The 17,731-nt window shown below is 39.8% G+C and overlaps 1 protein-coding gene across 4 annotated transcripts in view; it reads left to right on the plus strand.

Moving 5' to 3' along the window:
* The window catches only part of DENND1B (DENN domain containing 1B), a 168,426-nt gene that overhangs the window by 82,511 nt on the left and 68,184 nt on the right, over positions 1–17,731 (plus strand). For 2 of the 4 annotated variants that reach the window (XM_075422316.1, XM_075422319.1), the window contains exons 8-10: positions 2,022–2,081; positions 3,914–3,967; positions 7,197–7,307. In XM_075422316.1, coding sequence (XP_075278431.1) covers positions 2,022–2,081; positions 3,914–3,967; positions 7,197–7,307 — 225 coding nt within the window. The remainder of the gene's footprint in view (positions 1–2,021; positions 2,082–3,913; positions 3,968–7,196; positions 7,308–17,731) is intronic. The other 2 variants (XM_075422317.1, XM_075422318.1) reach the window with 2 other exon arrangements.

The raw sequence follows: 17,731 nt of genomic DNA on the forward strand, positions 1-17,731 counted from the left end.
GAGCCTCTGCTGTTGCCGAGACATCGTTCATGTTCACAGCATCTGTGCAGTTACCGCACGCACAAGTCACTGTGTGCAAATAACACCTGGATTGGACTGTCACAGTTTGCAGGGCACAGAAAGGAGTGATTTTTGTGAAGGCTTCCCTTACGCACATATTGAAAGATCATTAGATTATTTATCTTGACCTTATCGGTGTCATTTCTGGTTGACTTTTAACTCATTTATTTTAGAATTGAGTCCAATACTTTGAGTGAAGTAAGCACAGACTCTCGAAAAGCATCTGGCCCTATTATGAAGGCACACAGAAATGGAGAGTCTACCGCTCCTGTTCCACTAGTTACTGACCCTTGCTGCTTTAACATAATGCTGCCTTTATTTTATTTTAATTTGTCATATTTTGGATTCCTTATTAAGCTTTTTTCACTAGGCTAGAGGGGCCTAATATTTCCCCCCCTTGAACAGTGCTAATCCACCATATTTGGAAGTCCTTCCAGTCTTGTATGATGTTTTTCACCAGAACAATGTACTGGTTTTTGAGGCTGCAGTTGGCGTTGTTTCTGTTGCTAAGTTTTCTGTTTCTCTTGTCAGCGTAATATTTTCAAGTTATTTTTCAGTTCATAGTCCATTTGCCAAGAATGCTTCTGTATATCAAATAATAATATGCTATCATTAATTGCAGTATTATAAACAATTGTAATTTGGAAACCCTTAAACGCTTCATAAAGTCCTTTAAAAAATCCTACTCTGTTGCAGAGCGACGTAGAGAAGTTTTAAGGATAGTTTTCCGTGCGTTTCTTGGAAAGTGTTACTGCCTGTTGCTGTCAGTGTTGTGGTTTGTCTTGCATAGAACTTGCCTGCCTCAAAATGAGTGTTGTGATGAACCTGGCGATGGATGTTGTGGTGAATACAGCTAGCACCATTGGGGTGACAAATTGCTTGCAATGAGATTGATGCTTGCTGGTTTTATTTCAGTATTATCTGACTTTTGAATTCTTTTTTCCCTCAATTGTCACTTGTTCCCAGTAGCTTGTTACACCAAAGAGTTCTGTAATCTTTTTTGGTTAACGATGATTATCTAAATGCAGGCATCTTGCCGAATGTGGCTGCAGGTACAGCCGAGCAAATCCTGTGGGTTCAGATGGGGCAGAGTAGGAAGGAACAGGTCAGCCTTGAAGCAGAATGCTTGCAGGATCTGCAGGCCTCTCTCTCTTTGTAGCGCTCAGTGCTGCAGGGAGCAGGGAAATGTTCATGGCCCCTTTCGACTCTAACTTCGTGTGCTTAGTCTTATACTGATGTTCCTTTCTTGCTCCTCGTATATTATAAATAAGCTAGACTGGAACAGTCAGTAGTAATAGACTTAAAAAGAAGTTACAGTCTGAAAAAGAAGTGTAGAAATGACATCATGAAGTGGCTTTTTATTGTGCCAGGATGGATGTAGTTCAAATTTCGTGATGCAGAATTACAAAGATCTCTCCCCCGACTTACCCGGGTATGCTGCAGGGGAAGGCTCATAGGCGTTGAAGCCGGGTTTAGATGGCAGACCAGAACAGTGCTTAGGATTGCATGTATAAAATCATGCAGAAATTATGCCCAGTGTCTGGATACATGGTGTTTCCCAGTGATCCTTGGTCAGGAGGACACCAAAATGCCGTGGTCCAGTTAGGGACCAAGTTCTACTCTCACCTGTCGATCCCAGTAACAAATATTCTGCAGCTGAAATTTGGGAGGGGTGATCATTTGTTCTGTGAAACCTGAGGTTAAATATAATTAGGGTCACTTTTATTTTACCCACAGAGGGCAAACAAAAATGATTTTTCTTTTTTTTTTTTTCCCCTTTTTTTGTTGGAAAAGCTAGCTAAATTAAGTCTGAATTCATATGAGGGAGGAATGCAAACAATAAAATGTGTTTTCAGCCAATATTTTAAATGTGGAATATTACAAGCATTAGAGTCAGCTTTGGCCTTTTTGTTGGAAAACTAAAAAGTCAATTGTTCAATCTTTCTCTCATCTTGCATAAGAACCAAGAGATGATTTTTGCAAGTGAGCAAGTTTTGAAAAAACAGCCTTGTCTTGTATCGGTGAGTTTAAAAGGCACTGACTGTGTAAAGCCTATTGTAATTAAAGAAATAATTACTTGCTATAGGATATCTCTTTTGATTTCAGGCTTATTTATACCTGTCCTTTGGGAAATTCTGCTGCTGTCTTCAGCCTACAAGAACAGTCTAATATTAATGTACCTATTCTGTTTAAATCAATCTAACTTCAGAGCTATGTGTGTGCGCATCATAATCCTTCCTAAAAAACCGCAACCAAAATCAAACCCTTACACTGAGGAACAAAACTTGCATTTTCTGATGTCCTTCTTAGAGAAGACTTTATACAGGACAGCAGCTATTAGTTTAGTATCTCTTCCAAGGTCGTACATCTTCCTAAGGGAGTTCACAGAGATGTGCAAGGACTCCACGCCACATTATTTTTGCTGCTTTATGACTTAATGACTGCAGTAATGGGTATCTGCGTCTCATAGTTCTGACTTCCTTTTCTGTTCAATGAGTGAAATTTTATTACTTTGTTAATTGTAAATAATTACTTCTCTAAGTTATTAACTTCGTTACTCAGAAATCTTTTGATAAAAATTCTGTGACCTTATTACGTATAGGAAATAATTTTCTGTTCTCACTATGCTTCAGAAGAACATAGGCATTCCATTAGTCTGAATATTTTCCTGTTCTTGACTAGAGAAAAAAAATTTAGCCCTTTTTCTCTGTTGATGCAAAACAATAACCTGGGACATTTATTGTGCAAGTGCTGTGATGTTTATGGGATGCCTTTTTTAAGCCAATTTTTTTCTCTTAGATTTTTAACTATTGCCAAATGACCTAATTTGTGGGAAAAAATTTCTATTAAATGTGTCAAGCTGGTTTAATAAGTCTCCTACATAGACTTAATAGTATTATTTTTTTTTTTTCTTGAGCACAAGACATTTAATATCTTATAGACTTCCTTTATGTCTTGGTATATGTTTTTCAAGTGTGACTTGAAAACAAACTGTGTCTTTGTGTTGTTAATTATAATTTAAAAATATGCTATAAAACCAAAGAAAAATCTATGAAAAATGTCAAAATTCCATTAAAAACAAATAAAAGTTAAAAAGTCAGCAATTACCACATTTACTTAGTATGTACTTAAGATTTTTTGGTCCTTCAAGATTTAGACTAATATGCAAAAATGCCTTAAAATTACTGAGCTAAATCCATGTCTGATAACTACTAAAAGCACTGGATTAATGACAATAATTTAAATTACATCTGTTTTTAGTTTAATCCATATTTACATCCTAGATGGCCTCAAACTAAGATGCATAAAATTGCTAATGTATTTCATAAATGATTGTGGAATCTCAAGCTGTCAGACCCTGTATTTCTGTTAGCACATTTTTGATTCAAAGATGTTTGGAAAGAGAAGAGAATGTATTTCAAGTAATAATATTTCTGTGCTAATTAATGTTCTCATGTGAATGATTTTTCCTTTTCCATTCTAAATTTACATTTTGTCCTTTAACGTGGTCTTTTTTGGTTGCAATTTTTAAATCAGTGCTTAAGTTAATCAATGCTACTCACAGGCTTGACAACATTTAAAGCTGGCTTAATTTCAGTGCTATTTCAAAACTGCAGCCCAGCGTTTTGTTCCCTTGGTTTGTGTGCTGTGCTGAACCAGAGCTTGTCATTTCGTGTCGTGATCTGCCTAATGCTTTGTCTAGTAGTGGTAAGAATGCTACTGGAAAAATGGCTATTTGCTTAAACAAGGATGGGGTTGGAAATCCTAAATGCTGTTTTTTGTTTTGTTTTGTTTTTTTTAATTTTTGGTTTCTGTGTACATAAATTATGAATTATTTTTCCCCATTGATTAGCACTCGTATTTCATTACTCCTGATATAACTGGATTGCCAACAATCCCTGAAAGTGTAAGTATGCAGTTTCTTTTTTAAATATTTAGAAGAAGTAGCAACCTCATTCTGTGGGTAGGGCTGAACTCCGCTTTTATCAATAGGGGATGTTTTTTTTTCCAAGACTGTTTTTAGAATATGATTGATGTCTGTTATTACAACCTTTAGCTAGCAGTTACTGTTGCATTCATCATTAACCCATTTTAAAACATTAACAGGGCATTTTTGACCACTGCTATATTCACCCTTTGTTCGTAATTACTTGACTTGTTTGCATTTTTTGAGATCATTTATGTAAAATATATTCTATTTCTGCACCTCGTGCTATTTGAATACCTGCCCTTTAAACACTGCATTGCTAAACTGCAAATTCAGCTATTAGCGTATGCAGTTATTTTTTTGTGTAAAAGGCGTTGTTTCAGGCTTTTTTGGATGGTAACCACGCACCAGGAATGGTGGTGGGAGTGGCTGGGGGTTTTTGTTTTTGTGAAGACTCGCATTCTGTAGATGCGAAACCCTTGATGGTGCTGTGGGAAGATTAGAAATCTGAAATCTCAGATCGCGCTCTCTAGGACGTGTTTAGCTGGATAACATCTAATCAAAGAGCTTCGAAATTTTCTGCTTTCCGCTCTTGCATTTAAATCCAGAATTGACTATGGACATGTAGAGGTGCATTTTTACACTTTCGGATAACAACTTCCTCCTGCAAGCTGAGCTGTCGGGGGCTCACGGCAGTACCGCAGTGCTCGCTCCTGGTAGGCGTCGCGGTGTATGCGCACGAAGCTTGGCAGACGCGCGCTCGCTGGGGAGAGGGGAGGTCGCGCCCCTCGACTTCCCGGGCAGGCGGCGGGTAGGAGGGGAGCGGAGCTGGGGGCGTGTGGGCCGGCGAGGGGCGGTGGGATGCTGGCAGCGGAGGGGAGGCCTGCGGCCGCGGAGGTGGAAGGTGTCTGCACTAGTGAGACAAGGAGATGGCACGGCCCTTGCTGCAACCCAGAAAACTACGGAAAGTTGCTGGATAGGGGAGTAGAAGAGAAGGACCCTTGTTGCAAGGGCCCTTTGGGCAGAACAGGGCTTAGTTTTTAAATGTTAGTTTTCATCGGTTTCACCCTACAGGTTGAATTCCTCTAGTTTGAAGAATTCTCCTGTTCTAGCTTATTATTTGGGGTCCTAATAAAACGTAGCTTTGGAGGTCAGAAGGTGTATTGTGTGTTCAGCTTGAAGAAATGTGACCCTCTGGCTGATGGAGGGTCTGACGATGGTGCCGCTGTGGATCTACTTTGCTGATTCTGTGGGGGAAAGGGAAAGGAATTTTCGAGGTGCATTGCTGTAATTGGTTTTTACTGCAGCTATAAAAGTCTCATCCTTCCAGTATGAATCAAAATAGCATGGAACTAATGGAGGGTTAGAACATGCGGGGAGTGAAGACATGAGGTAATTACAGTAAATTAGCAATAAAGTGAATTTTCTTATTCTTTGTTGCAAGATTCATGTATTTCGGGGGCAGTAACTTTTCAGATGTAATGCAGAAATAACTGTGACTGTCTGCCAAAGACATACTGGTTTGTATAAGATTGCAAACGCTTTGTACCACAGCTTTTGCAACACGGAATCAGCATGCCACTATCAGCTATGGTGTTGGAGGGTGTCCGAGGTAAACTGGACTCAGATTATCATGGTGCATCAGCCTCTGACAACCAGTTAAAAGGAGCTCTTGCAAGACCAGGGTTGCTCTCTAAATGGAGTGTTTGTAGCCTTAAAGCTCTTGTTTTTCTCTCTTTCAAAATTTCACGCAGCATGGACTAAGATCTATGCTCTGTGTCTTCGAATGAATAATGCATTTCTGCATTTACTTGAAACTGGATCTTCATTTGTCTTTTTATAGCTTTTTTTGTTTAATATTGCAATATATTGCAATATATCCAAAATTAGGTCAGCCTTCAGATCATCAGTTGGGCTTTAATTCAGATTAGCTTTTCGTGTAGTAGGGTGTGTGACGAGATAAACCAGCAGCTGGTGCAGAGCAGCTCTGCCCCACGCCGCGTTCCTGACGCTGGAGGGGCCTCAGCCGGCTGCCGTGTCCCGGCCCCTGCCATGGGGTGCCGGCAGCTGGGGGAGTCACCCCGCTCTGAAGCCTTTACCACTTCTCCTGCCCTCGCTGTTTGTTCAGGAGTGTGTTACCTTGCTGCCATGTGTTTGCCCCGTTCAGTACAGGCTAACAGCTGGGCTGTGCAGATTGCTGTACTGGGGCTGGGCCATACAGCTGATAGACCTCCTACGTTAACATTGGGTAATATGTTGTTCCTGAGAGGAGATGAGTAAGAGTTCTGGTTGCAGGTATGATAATGGATGCGTGAAATTAAATGTTTTGTTTATTATGGGGTGTACTGGTATATTTTCCTATGTACTCTCAAATGTTTACAATAAGTTGCTGTTTTTCTAGGCGTTTTTGCTGGTAGCTGTTTTATCTTATTCAGCACTTGTGCATCTCTGGCACTGTGCCGTGGAGAAATACTGTGAAGTTCAGCTGGAACGGAGATCCTCCCCCCACAGACACCTTTTTCTCTTTTTTTTTTCCCGCCACGTTTGTGCTGTCTGAACTATAAATAAGAGGTGCTGATGACTTTGCTTTTCGTTAAACCCCACAGTGGAGATCGCAGTGGGCTTGTTACGAGGGACAAAAAAGGCGGCTGCAGGAATGACCCAGTACCTTCTACCAGTGATGCTGGACGTTTTGTATCCTGGCGCATACAGCTCCGGGAAAAGCTTCGTGTTTTTCAACAAGCTGTTTTGCAATACTCGGAGTACAGTAAAATGTGTTGACTTTGGGAGAGCCTGGCAAAATAGCACAGTTTTGTTATTGTAGCTCTGACAGAACAGTTATTGCAGTGGTGGAAGATCTGTTCATGGGTTGGAAGTAATGGTTACCTTAATAGCGCGTGGTGTGATTCATATAATACCAAATTTCATGGTTTTTTCAAATTGGAAAAAAAAGGGGCAAATCTAAATCACAAGCATAATCAAATGAGCAAAATATTAATAACTTACACCAAAGCTAGTTTTTCATTGACTTTAAAAACCAATCAGTTATTCTTGAGGCATACAATTTTAATACAAAGGGGTTTCTTTCATAGTTTTGGCTGTTTTTTTTTCCCCACCTGCTAATTGGAAAAAAAATTTTGTAATATATAAAATGTTCCATTTAACTACTACTGTTGCTATATTGTTAACATCTTATTTGTTTAAACAGAGAAACCTCACTGAATATTTTGTTGCTGTGGATGTGAACAACATGCTGCAACTTTATGCTAGTATGTTGCATGAGAGACGAATCATTATTACCTCTAGCAAACTAAGCACTGTAAGTACTTCGCACGTCTCCTTTTAAGTAGAATACATTGAACATTTCACAAAATGACCTGCAGACCTTTGTGGTTTTAGATATGTTCCATGTGTACTTAGAAGACAATATCTACATACTTTTCTGATATATGGTTTTAGTCTGGCTCTTGAAGTACAAAAGTCTGATTTATATAAGACCTACTCAGATACATTAAGTCAGGTTAATTATTTTTCTTATCAGGAGATGAGAGTTCTTTAACTCTCCTGAGTTCATTTCTGTGCCTTCTAACCTAAAAAGAATTCTTAAGGGCTATTATAAGATCTTTATTATTCACTTGTGGCTTATTCCATTGGAGCTACTTGAAAGAAATCAAGGGTCCGTGATAATAGCTGCTATCCTAACCTGGTAATAGGTAGATTCATCTTTGTTAGAGTGGTTTGGGAGTGCATACTGTAATAGCTCTGATTTGGAGCAGCTCTTCAGACTGATAATAATGTACAACTCAAAATAACAATTTTTTTTTAGCTTTTTTTTTAATTAAAGGTTTTAGGCTATTGCACACATTAAAGTGTTTTTTTTTTTCTCCCTTATGCCTGCTTAGACTGCTTAATAAAAGAATGTTGTGTTTTATTTTGTAAGTGTGTCTAAATATTCAGATACTATTTTGGTTTACTCTTCACAGAATCTTATATGTTCTTAAAATATCCTATATTTTGAAAATATTCCCAAGATTAATTCTGCATTGATACAAGACTGTCACTTTATAACCAACTTTCAGCATAGAGTATATTTGTTATGCAGAATCTTTAGCCTGTTAAGCACTGTCATTGAAAATACCTTTATATTTTTGAACAGTACTGCATAAAACATTTTGTTTAATATGCTTTCTATGGTGGAAAATCAACTTTATGTTCCTGAACAGTGCTAACTGTACTACAAAATAAATGAACATTTATTTTCAGCGCATAGGTACAAGGTTGGCTATAGTACTAAAAATTAGTATTTTCAAAGAATTTCAGGTGCTGACTTCCAATACATATGTGTGCATGTAAGGAGTGAGAATTTTTTGATTATAAATAGCAGGTAAAACCCCTTTTAAATTCTTCTGAGTCAAAAGTAAATTGGAGGTAGAGAAGATTCAGAATCGCCATAAAAGGCTGACAGGTTTTACAGTTCTGGGTGGTAGCAGCAATTAGGTCACTGCCTTATTATTATTATTATTATTAATATTATTATTTTTAAACACCACAGTGTTGGGTCCCTGAATCTGCAATCACCGTTGCAGTTAGGGGAGTGCACAAAGACAGCGCTTTACCAGTGGTTTGCAGAATATGGAGCTAAGTCAGTCCACGGTGACTGCAGAGTAAAGGAAATATGGGGTGATATAAGCAGACACCACATAAACAACTGAAAACCAGAAAAATAAAATAGTGAATGAATATAAGCAATCTTCAAATTGCTGGTCTGTGATATATTTTTGAAAAACCAAAGATTTTACTTTGTATTAGGAAATTTCCATGTTCTGTCATGCTGTTTTCTTCCTACCACCCTGAAATGGCTAGGGGAAGAACTGGGTGTTACAACACAGTAATAAGACCACCCAAATGACCAAAGAGAATTTGAAAGGAAAGCCCTTTTAAACACCCTGGCTTAATAGAAGTTCACATGATGTAGCAAAACCGTGGAGTCAATTTTTTTTTTTTTTTCTTCAGTTTCCCAGTCTGGGACCCAGCTTCTTGCTGTATTTAAAAAAAAAAAAAAAAAAAGGGAAAAAATACACCATAAAAATCCTCAGCTCCAATGATGCCCCAGTCAAACCTCTTTTTACTGCTCCAGTTGAGAGGGGAAGGGAACCATGATGGCAGCTCTGTGCCTGTGGAAGATTCATTCTGCAGGTGGGCACGTGTCCGTCTGCTTAACATGATTTGGAATCATACTCTTCAGCCTACATTTGGATCCTCTTCAGACTTGTTTTTGTTAGGCTGAACATCTCAACTGATCTCTATAGATATGATATGACAAGAGGAGGTGTCAGAATCACACTGCACTGATCTAGACCACCTTATTTCTGTGTTCAGATTCCAGGCTCTTTGGAAGGCATTACAGAACAACAGATATAGTATGCTGGTTGTGAGAAACTTTAACTTTGTTAAAAATTCATCAGTTTATTCCAAACCTTTTCGTGAAGTAATAGTCATCTTGATGGTGTCCTCACTTGAAAACAGTTTATATCGTTCTCCTGGGCAAGGGTAGGTAGCAATAGCAGACATTCTTAGTGGCATTTGGATGTCCCAAAGAATGTCCCCAAATTGTGAATGTAGATAGTAGATTGCAGGTCAAGTCCAAAAAGACAATACACAATTTCACTTTCTTCTGGTTATTTTTTCAGTCTGCTAGCATTACTTAAGATATAGCTGAATGAAATTACTGGCACATCATGTCAGATCCACTTTTGATATAGGACTGGATTAATTTTCACTTGCACTAGTGAGTTCTGATAAAACAGAAAAATAGACCTGTTTTTTGAGGAGCTTCAGTGAGAAATGCTACCTGCTTATCCTTTCATAAACAGAACAGGACTGGTGCAAGACTTGCCTCTTTACAGAGCAATATAGTTTAGAAAGTAGATTAAACACTTCTCGGTATCTCCTGTAAGAATTTAATTGAATTGCCAATAATGTTTAAATGTGGTTTTGGCATATTTCTTCTTTAAAACATTGAATTGCTTAATATAATACAAATAAGCAAATGCAGTGTATTTGGACATCAGCATTTGCTAGCTTTGTGCTCTTTTACTATTGCGTACAAAACACAGCAGACTGGTACTTTGTGTTGCAAAGGTCGTATTTTAATATTCCTAAGTTAAAGCTTGATACTTGAAAAGATTATTTGTTCAAAAATAGTGCTATCAAGTACAACTTTCTGTTGAGGGAGTTGTGCCTTATCTTTGGGGTTAACTGAAGATCAAGTGTTTATGTCAGTTCGTGAAGACTGGGTTGTGAAGTCACCTTCGAGTTATCAGCTCTGTTTCGGTTCACTATCTCAGGGCAGTGACGGATAACAAAAGGCATAATTCAAGGCCTTGTTCACTTTCTCTTTGCCCTTCTTGTGGGGGGCCAGGAATGGAAAACCACGTTTACTTGTGTACAGGAATTCTTTGTTTAGCGTTTCTGCCCTATAAACTTCGTGCTTTCATTATACTCAAGCAAAGGATGGGTCCCATTATGGAATAAGGGGGGGAAAAAATGATGCGATGTTTAAAAAGAAGATTTACTGTGAAGGCAAAGAGAGAAAGAGAAAAGAAGGTTACTTATTTTAAGTTAAGTAGAGGGGTTTTTTAATTAAAAAAAAATACAATTTTATGCTGAGGGTGTGTTTTAATTGTCAGTTTATTTCAGACTAGCAGACTTTGTTTTATAGGTATCTTCTGATTTTTCAATTGTTATGTATTCTTTGCAGCTTTCTTTAAATTGATTTCCTGTGGGTTTACCCCCTTTAAAAACTCCTTTGGTGGAGATCTTTGTCTACTTGCCCTACCAATTACACCAAGATATAAGCAGAAACTTCCCAGCACTCCTTTCTGTCGTAGCTTCTGGGTCATTATTTGCCCTAGCTGTTGATTCTTTTATTAGCTTGACTTTCCAACCACTTTAATAATGTGATTATCACCAACCTCACAGCTTGCTTCAGGCTTAGTGTTAGAGTGAGATGGATTCAGCTAGCCTGAGGATTATCTGCTGTAAGATCTGTATGTAGCAAAAATTACCATTTCTGACTTCTGAACAGTAAACTATGAAGGAGAAACAAATTATATGGCTTTGGATTAAATGAAAGGATGAATGAAACAAAGGAATTGATCTGTTGACAGAGGTGACTGTTTCGTTTCAACTGTAAAAGGGAGACCTTTGCTAAATGTCATGCTGTATCTTCTTGCACAGCACTGTTTTCTCACACATCACCACATCTGCATTTATTCTTATTATTTGCATGGAGCTGTACGAGTTTCAGTACAAATAATTTTTTAATTCAGTCTTACTATAAATTATTAAAGTGCTGAGGGTGACTTTTCCAGGAGGGCTGAACTACAGCATTGATTTTATGCATGCTGGAGGCAGGCCCTAGATGTTTCGGCCCCAAGTGCACCTGCTGTGGTAGTCTACCAGAACATCATACTACACTCTCATGTATTCAAAGCAAAGGAATAAATCATGATTTTACAACAGTGCATCAGTTGACTTATTGCTGTTTTGTGACCGGAGGTAGGAAGGATTGCTGTTTAAAGCCATGTCATCGGTTCTCAAGTCACTCAAGCATGAAAGCTTGTCATACGCCTCTGTAATTGTACCTCACCAGTCTCTCCCTAACTAGTCAGCTGGGGCTGTGTGTTTTGTCTCAAACACCCGGCTGGCCAGTGTCTGACAGGAGCTTTCTCATCAGCCTGTCAGTAATATGCTAACTAGAGTGTGTCTTCTGCGGCCTACACTGGCAGGTGGAAAGGATGCTACACTTTAAAGCAAATGTCTAAACGTTGTCTCCATGTTGACCGTATTTGTTTCAGGTAATACAAGTCTGATGTGTCTGAGAGCATGGTGGTTTTAAAGTTCTGCTTTGCACTGGCTGTAGGTTTCTTTGGCGATCCCTATAAAAACAAACATATATGTCAATAAAAGATACAGTTATCAAAAAAAAAATTTTTTTCCTGTAGTGAAGGAGCACTGAATAGAAATTTACACACAAACATACATTTTTTGAATCACTTTTCCTGTTGCTTATATGCAAAGAGAGCTTTTTGCCCTTGCCCTCAGCTGCCATAGTGAGTCGGACTGAGTGGTGGCTTCCTATTCCTTGCCTCCTCAGTCTTGTTCAGGTGCAGTCACGCTATCCATGGTCGCTCCAGCACTGGGAAGATGCGGAGGCTGCTTTGAGAATGTAATACCAGCCACTAGAGAAAGCGAAACATCCCTTGCTCTAAACATATTGTCTTTGTGAATCGCTTCACTCTTCCTGCATCTGACCCTAAAGCCGAGATTCTTGAGTTTATTCCAAAATCCGTATGTCCCAAGGCAGTAATATTGTCAACTGAATCGGAAAACAGCTGTGGTGACTGTCTGTTTCTCTCACTTCACTTAAATCTCTCTGTGTTTTACATGTTGGAGATTCATGGATATGGTTAGAAAAACTGCAGAGCTGCGCTTTGTGGCTAGGCCAGGTCACTGGGGTGGGGATATGGTTTTGGAGCACAGTGCCTGTTAGTGTGTAGCCTGGAGAGACAGAAAGCTGCTCTTTTGTATTTTTATGTTTCTGAGTTCAAAACTGGCTATTTGTGAAGCTGCTTCTCTGGTGCAAACTGAGGATCTAAGACAGTGGAACACTTGGCTCCATACAGGCCTTCCATGTTGGAGAAAATAGTGGTATTGGGAGCTGTTGTACAGCTTAGCAGTGTCCTCACATTGCCTTGGGCTAGTATGATGCTCCCAGTTCTGATTAGATGAACTATAACATCTAATTTGTATTAATTGTGCACTGTAGTCACAATTTTATCTAAAAATGTGTTTATGAGGTGTATATATATAGTTCTTGGGAAAACAAGAAGCGGATGGGAATTTATCATTAGCTTGCAGGGCAGAACAGATATTCTGCCGATACTCACTGTGCTCCCTAAAGCATAATTAGAATTCGTTTTGGAATATTAGGTCAATTAGACCATTTGATCTGGGAGTAGTTGTGTTTAATTTTTTTTTTTTTATGGTTCAGGTGTAAACGGTCTAAGATAAACTGAGCAGAGGTATGTGATGTGGGTGCAGTTGAGGTCCCATTGGGATGCCTGTAGGGAGTGTACATCTGGCAATGAAGCTGCGGGGTATCAATATGGAATCAAAACCGCGTTTGATTCCATGTTTTCAGCCAGACCTGGAAAGCTTTCCAAGTCTTGAAGTATAGGATAGTTTTCCCATTGCCATATTGTGAAAGAATTTGTGAAAATAAATTGAAGTGTGTGGTCAGCAAATGATAAAAAATTTTTTTTCTTTTAATGAGAGGGGGAAAAAACAATTGAAAGTTACAGGTTGCTATTACCTGCCATCTTTGTAAAACATGAACTGTATCACTGGGTTTTATTAAAAAGAAAAATCAAAAAAAACACACTGTAAAAGAAAAGCATGTAGACAGAAAGATCTACAAATTAAAAATTAATTTTTTCACTTATTAGCACTTTCAGAAAAAAGCACAAAACAAAGATTAAGATGATCTGGGGTAAAAGTTTCTTTTTCCAATTCATAGAATCTTTGGCAATTGAGTAGAAAAACCTGCAGGAACAAAATGCAGTGTAGAGCCAGTGCAGGTGCTGCTGTGGGCATCTGCAATCTAAGAGAAGTCCTTAAGTACTGAATCCTTTGTGGTTGGGCTGTATGAGAACTGAAAGTGCAAGAGTCTGTATTCTGTTGACCAGTACTGTCTCGCCCCCTGAAAAAAGTCCCGCTGTAGTCATTGGTGGTTGTGTGAAGTGTAAAATGTGAAGATGAGTTACTGGTGTGTGAGTGTAATACCAGCTCTCTCTTCTGGTGTGCTGTTATGGCAAGATTTTTCCTTTTTCATGGTCACCGCTGCTTTATCACTCTTTTTTTCCAAAATTCACCAATGACGAGATGAATTATAACATAGCCAGTGGTTTTCTCTGCTCTTCCTCGCAGTAAATAAGTTGTCTGTCAGCTATTCACAAGGAAGCTGTTCCCTGCTGCTTCTTAATTAGTGTATGGCAGAAGAACATACCATGGAGTTACTCTGGTGGAGGAAATGTTAATAAAAATTACTTTCCTGGAAACTCTCCTTTCAGAAGCGAGACACATTTGCAGAACTCACTTGCTTCATGGGAGGGTAGCTCTTCCTCCATGGAAACAGGTCATAAAATAAAGGAAGGAGGAAAGGGTGAGTCAGGAGATGGCCAGGAAAAAGGACAAAAAGATGTGTATGTTTGTGGTGTTCTATGTTTTTACAGAATCACAGAATGTTAGGGGTTGGAAGGGACCTCTGTGGGTCATCTAGTTCAACCCCCCTGCCAAAGAAGGTTCACCCAGAGCACGCTGCACAAGACCTTGTCCAGGTGGGTCATGAATATCTCCAGAGAAGGAGATTCCACAACCTCCCTGGGCAGCCTGTTCCAGTGCTCCGTCACCCTCAGAGTGAACAAGTTCTTCTTCGTGTTCAGCTAGAACCTCCTATGCTTCAGTTTGTGCCTGTTGCCCCTTGTCCTGTCACTGGGCACCACTGAAAAGAGTTTGGCCCCATCCTCCTGACACCCACCCTTAAGATATTTATAGGCATTTACAGGGTCCCCTCTCAGCCTTCTCCAGGCCGAACAAGCCCAGCTCCCTCAGCCTTTCCTCATAGGAGAGATGCTCCAGTTCCCTCATCATCTTTGTAGCCCTCCGCTGGACTCTCTCCAGTAGCTCCTCATCTTTCTTGAAGTGGGGAGCCCAGAACTGGACACAGTGCTCCAGATGAGGCCTCACTAGGGCAGTGTAGAGGGGAAGGAGAACCTCCCTCGACCTGCTGGCCACACTCCTCCTAATGCACCCCAGGGTACCATTGGCCTTCTTGGCAAGCAGGGCACACTGCTGGCTCATGGTTAACCTGTCGTCCACCAGCAGTCCCAGGTCCCTCTCCACAGAGCTCCTCTCCAGCAGGTCCACCCCAAGCCTGTACTGATGCATGGGGTTGTTCCTCCCCAGATGCAGAACCCTGCACTTGCCCTTGTTGAATTTCATCAGGTTCCTCTCTCCCTAACTCTCCAGCCAGTCCAGGTCATGCTGAATGGCAGCACAGCCTTCTGGTGTATCCACCACTCCTCTCAGTTTTGTGTCATCAGCAAACTTGCTGAGGGGACGGTACTCTCTAACTCTTCATCGAGGTCATTGATGAAGAAGTTGAGCAAGACTGGGCCCAGTACTGACCCCTGGGAGACACCACTAGTTACCAGCCTCCAACTAGACTCAGTGCCGCTGATGACAACCCTCTGAGTTCTGCCATTCAGCCAGTTCTCAATCCACCTCAATCCCACCTTTTGTGGGAGAGGAAGAGATAAAGAGGTTAGGAAATAAATGAATGTCAAAATGACAATAAACATATCAAGAATGTACAGAGATGAAATGAAGAAATATGAGGAAACTGAAATTGTTGAATACATGATACAAAGAAGCATAATTAGTTTATTATAGGATAAACAAATACCAGACACCTACTAGTTAACCTAATCTGTAGTGTGTTAGGGATAAAAACTGATGGCTAACTTCCTGAGGTTTAGTTTTCAACCTATGAAAAACACTAGAAGCCTTTATGGAATGAAGAAATTGAGTAACTGAATCAAGTTCCATGGCTTTTTATGTCACCCACACCTACTCCATTACATAGATACCGCTGATCATCTGTAAAAGTGCATGTAGGTCCTTACTATAGGCACAGTATGCCAGTGGTGTTCCTTGTTAAGTGCTCACCTGTCTACTACCACTTCAATTTTATTTTCTGCTCAGCTTCCGTTATTGAGAAACATGTCACTCCTGGAGCCATAGGCAAGGAATAAACTGTGTCTGCAGTCTTTTCTTTTCCCTTCCAAAATGATGCACAAGAATGATGCCATAATGTTGCTTTGTGAATCAAGAATTGGAAGAAAAGAATGAAATTGTCTATGAGGTGCTGTCAAATTCATGAATAACACTCTTCTCTTCCCTTTCCTTCCCCCAGAAATAATGATGAAAGGAAGTGAATAATACTAGAAGAAAATGAAACAAAAAACCCAGGAGATAAGTGTTTTTATATTAGTGTTTTCTTTTTCACATTTAATTTTCACAATGGAAAAAGTCTGTGGCCTGGAAATATATTTCCCTTCCTCTCTCTCCCTCTGTGAGAGAGGAGAGCTGGGGGTCTCATCTTGCCAACAAGAGGAAAATGCATTATGGCTCATTTAAGATCCTCCCTCTTTTTCTTCTTAAAGGTTATGGGAATGGCAGATGGGAAAGAATTAGCCAGGAGCTAGATTAAAGAAATGCATGAGAAGTGGCTTTGGATATCGTGGCTTGGATGGTATATTCTGTTTTCTTTTGTTGCTAAATGTTTTTTCATCAGTGACTTCTGACTTCTCACCAGTGCCAGCAGAATGGACTAAGTTTATGATTTAGTCCTACTGTTTAGAGCTGGGAAGGGTTTTATGCTCTGTTGTAAACTGGTGAAAGCAATGGCTCCCTTCCCACTGTTACTCCCCAGCAGTCTTCCACCACCCATTCCAGAAATGGATGGGAAAGCAGGTTTAGCAACTGTTGAGTATGTCTTCTGGGTTTGGGGCCTGATCTCATTCCTGATCAAACCAAATTTAGATGTGGATGCCCCTCTAGCAAAGCTGGTAGTCTTAGGAGTTGTAGTAGAGGGGCTGCCTTTCACCTGTACAACTGTTCCCCTTTCAGGAAGCGGATAGTGGTTTCTCTGTAGTTCTTCTGAACTGGCAGTACTGGGGTGACAGCAAGAAGAGTTGGTCCAGGCTGATAGCAGCTACTGGAATTGTGATAAAACAGTGACAGTGACCCATCCCCTACAATTTATTGCTATAGGTATTAAGAAGTAGATGAGAAAACTAAACCGAATCTTTGGCATCTTTCAACATATGTGTGGTCAAGGCAGTGGGAGGGAAGCAGTTCTTTGGCCCAGTGGGACTGTGAGGGAGGAGGGAGAGAGCACACCAGTACCCATTTCTGGACATGGTGTTGACAGAGATTGACAGCGTTTGAGGATTTTTCTGGAAATGATTTTATCACAGTAGTTCTTCAGTTGCTTACAGTAGATTTTGAAAGGTTGTATGGTATCGCAGGTTAATTTTACTTTAGCGTTTTGTCTAACTTCAGTTGCTGCTTTTGGCTTTCTGACAAAATTCTGCTAATCAGTTGCTGTCTTTCTAGTTTGTGCGTTTCTGTTTGTGCAAATCTTGCCACCTTTGCTCTGCCTCTGTTATTACCTTCAGTTATAGAAAAGGCTTTGAGGAAAAGAATTTATATAGATAGAAAGTAACTGCAAGGTAAGTTTTGTGCAGTATACAGAACAATTTTTTTCATGTTGCTCATTTAAATTATGAGAATAGTAGGTATCAAATAAGCATAACGTGTGAATCTGCAGAAAATCATTCAGCTGAAGTAGTATGGCTCTAGACATGCTGCAGTGTTTTAGCAAAAACTAAAATTAGGGAAAAAAAGAAAAAGGGTCCAGTCCTTTTGAAATCCAGAGTAGAAAGGTTCATTGATAGACATGTGCGTTAGGGTAGCAGATACACACATCAGAGTTACTGCATCAACGTGAGGGATAGGGAGGAGCTGCACTCTTCGTGTTCCCAGGAGTAGGTAAAGCTGCTTTGATCAAGCCTTGAACTAAAACTTTTCCTGACTGTTCCTGTTCAGCAGTGCGTA

This window comes from Opisthocomus hoazin, chromosome 6, assembly GCF_030867145.1.
Source record: "Opisthocomus hoazin isolate bOpiHoa1 chromosome 6, bOpiHoa1.hap1, whole genome shotgun sequence".
NCBI lineage: Eukaryota > Metazoa > Chordata > Aves > Opisthocomiformes > Opisthocomidae > Opisthocomus > Opisthocomus hoazin.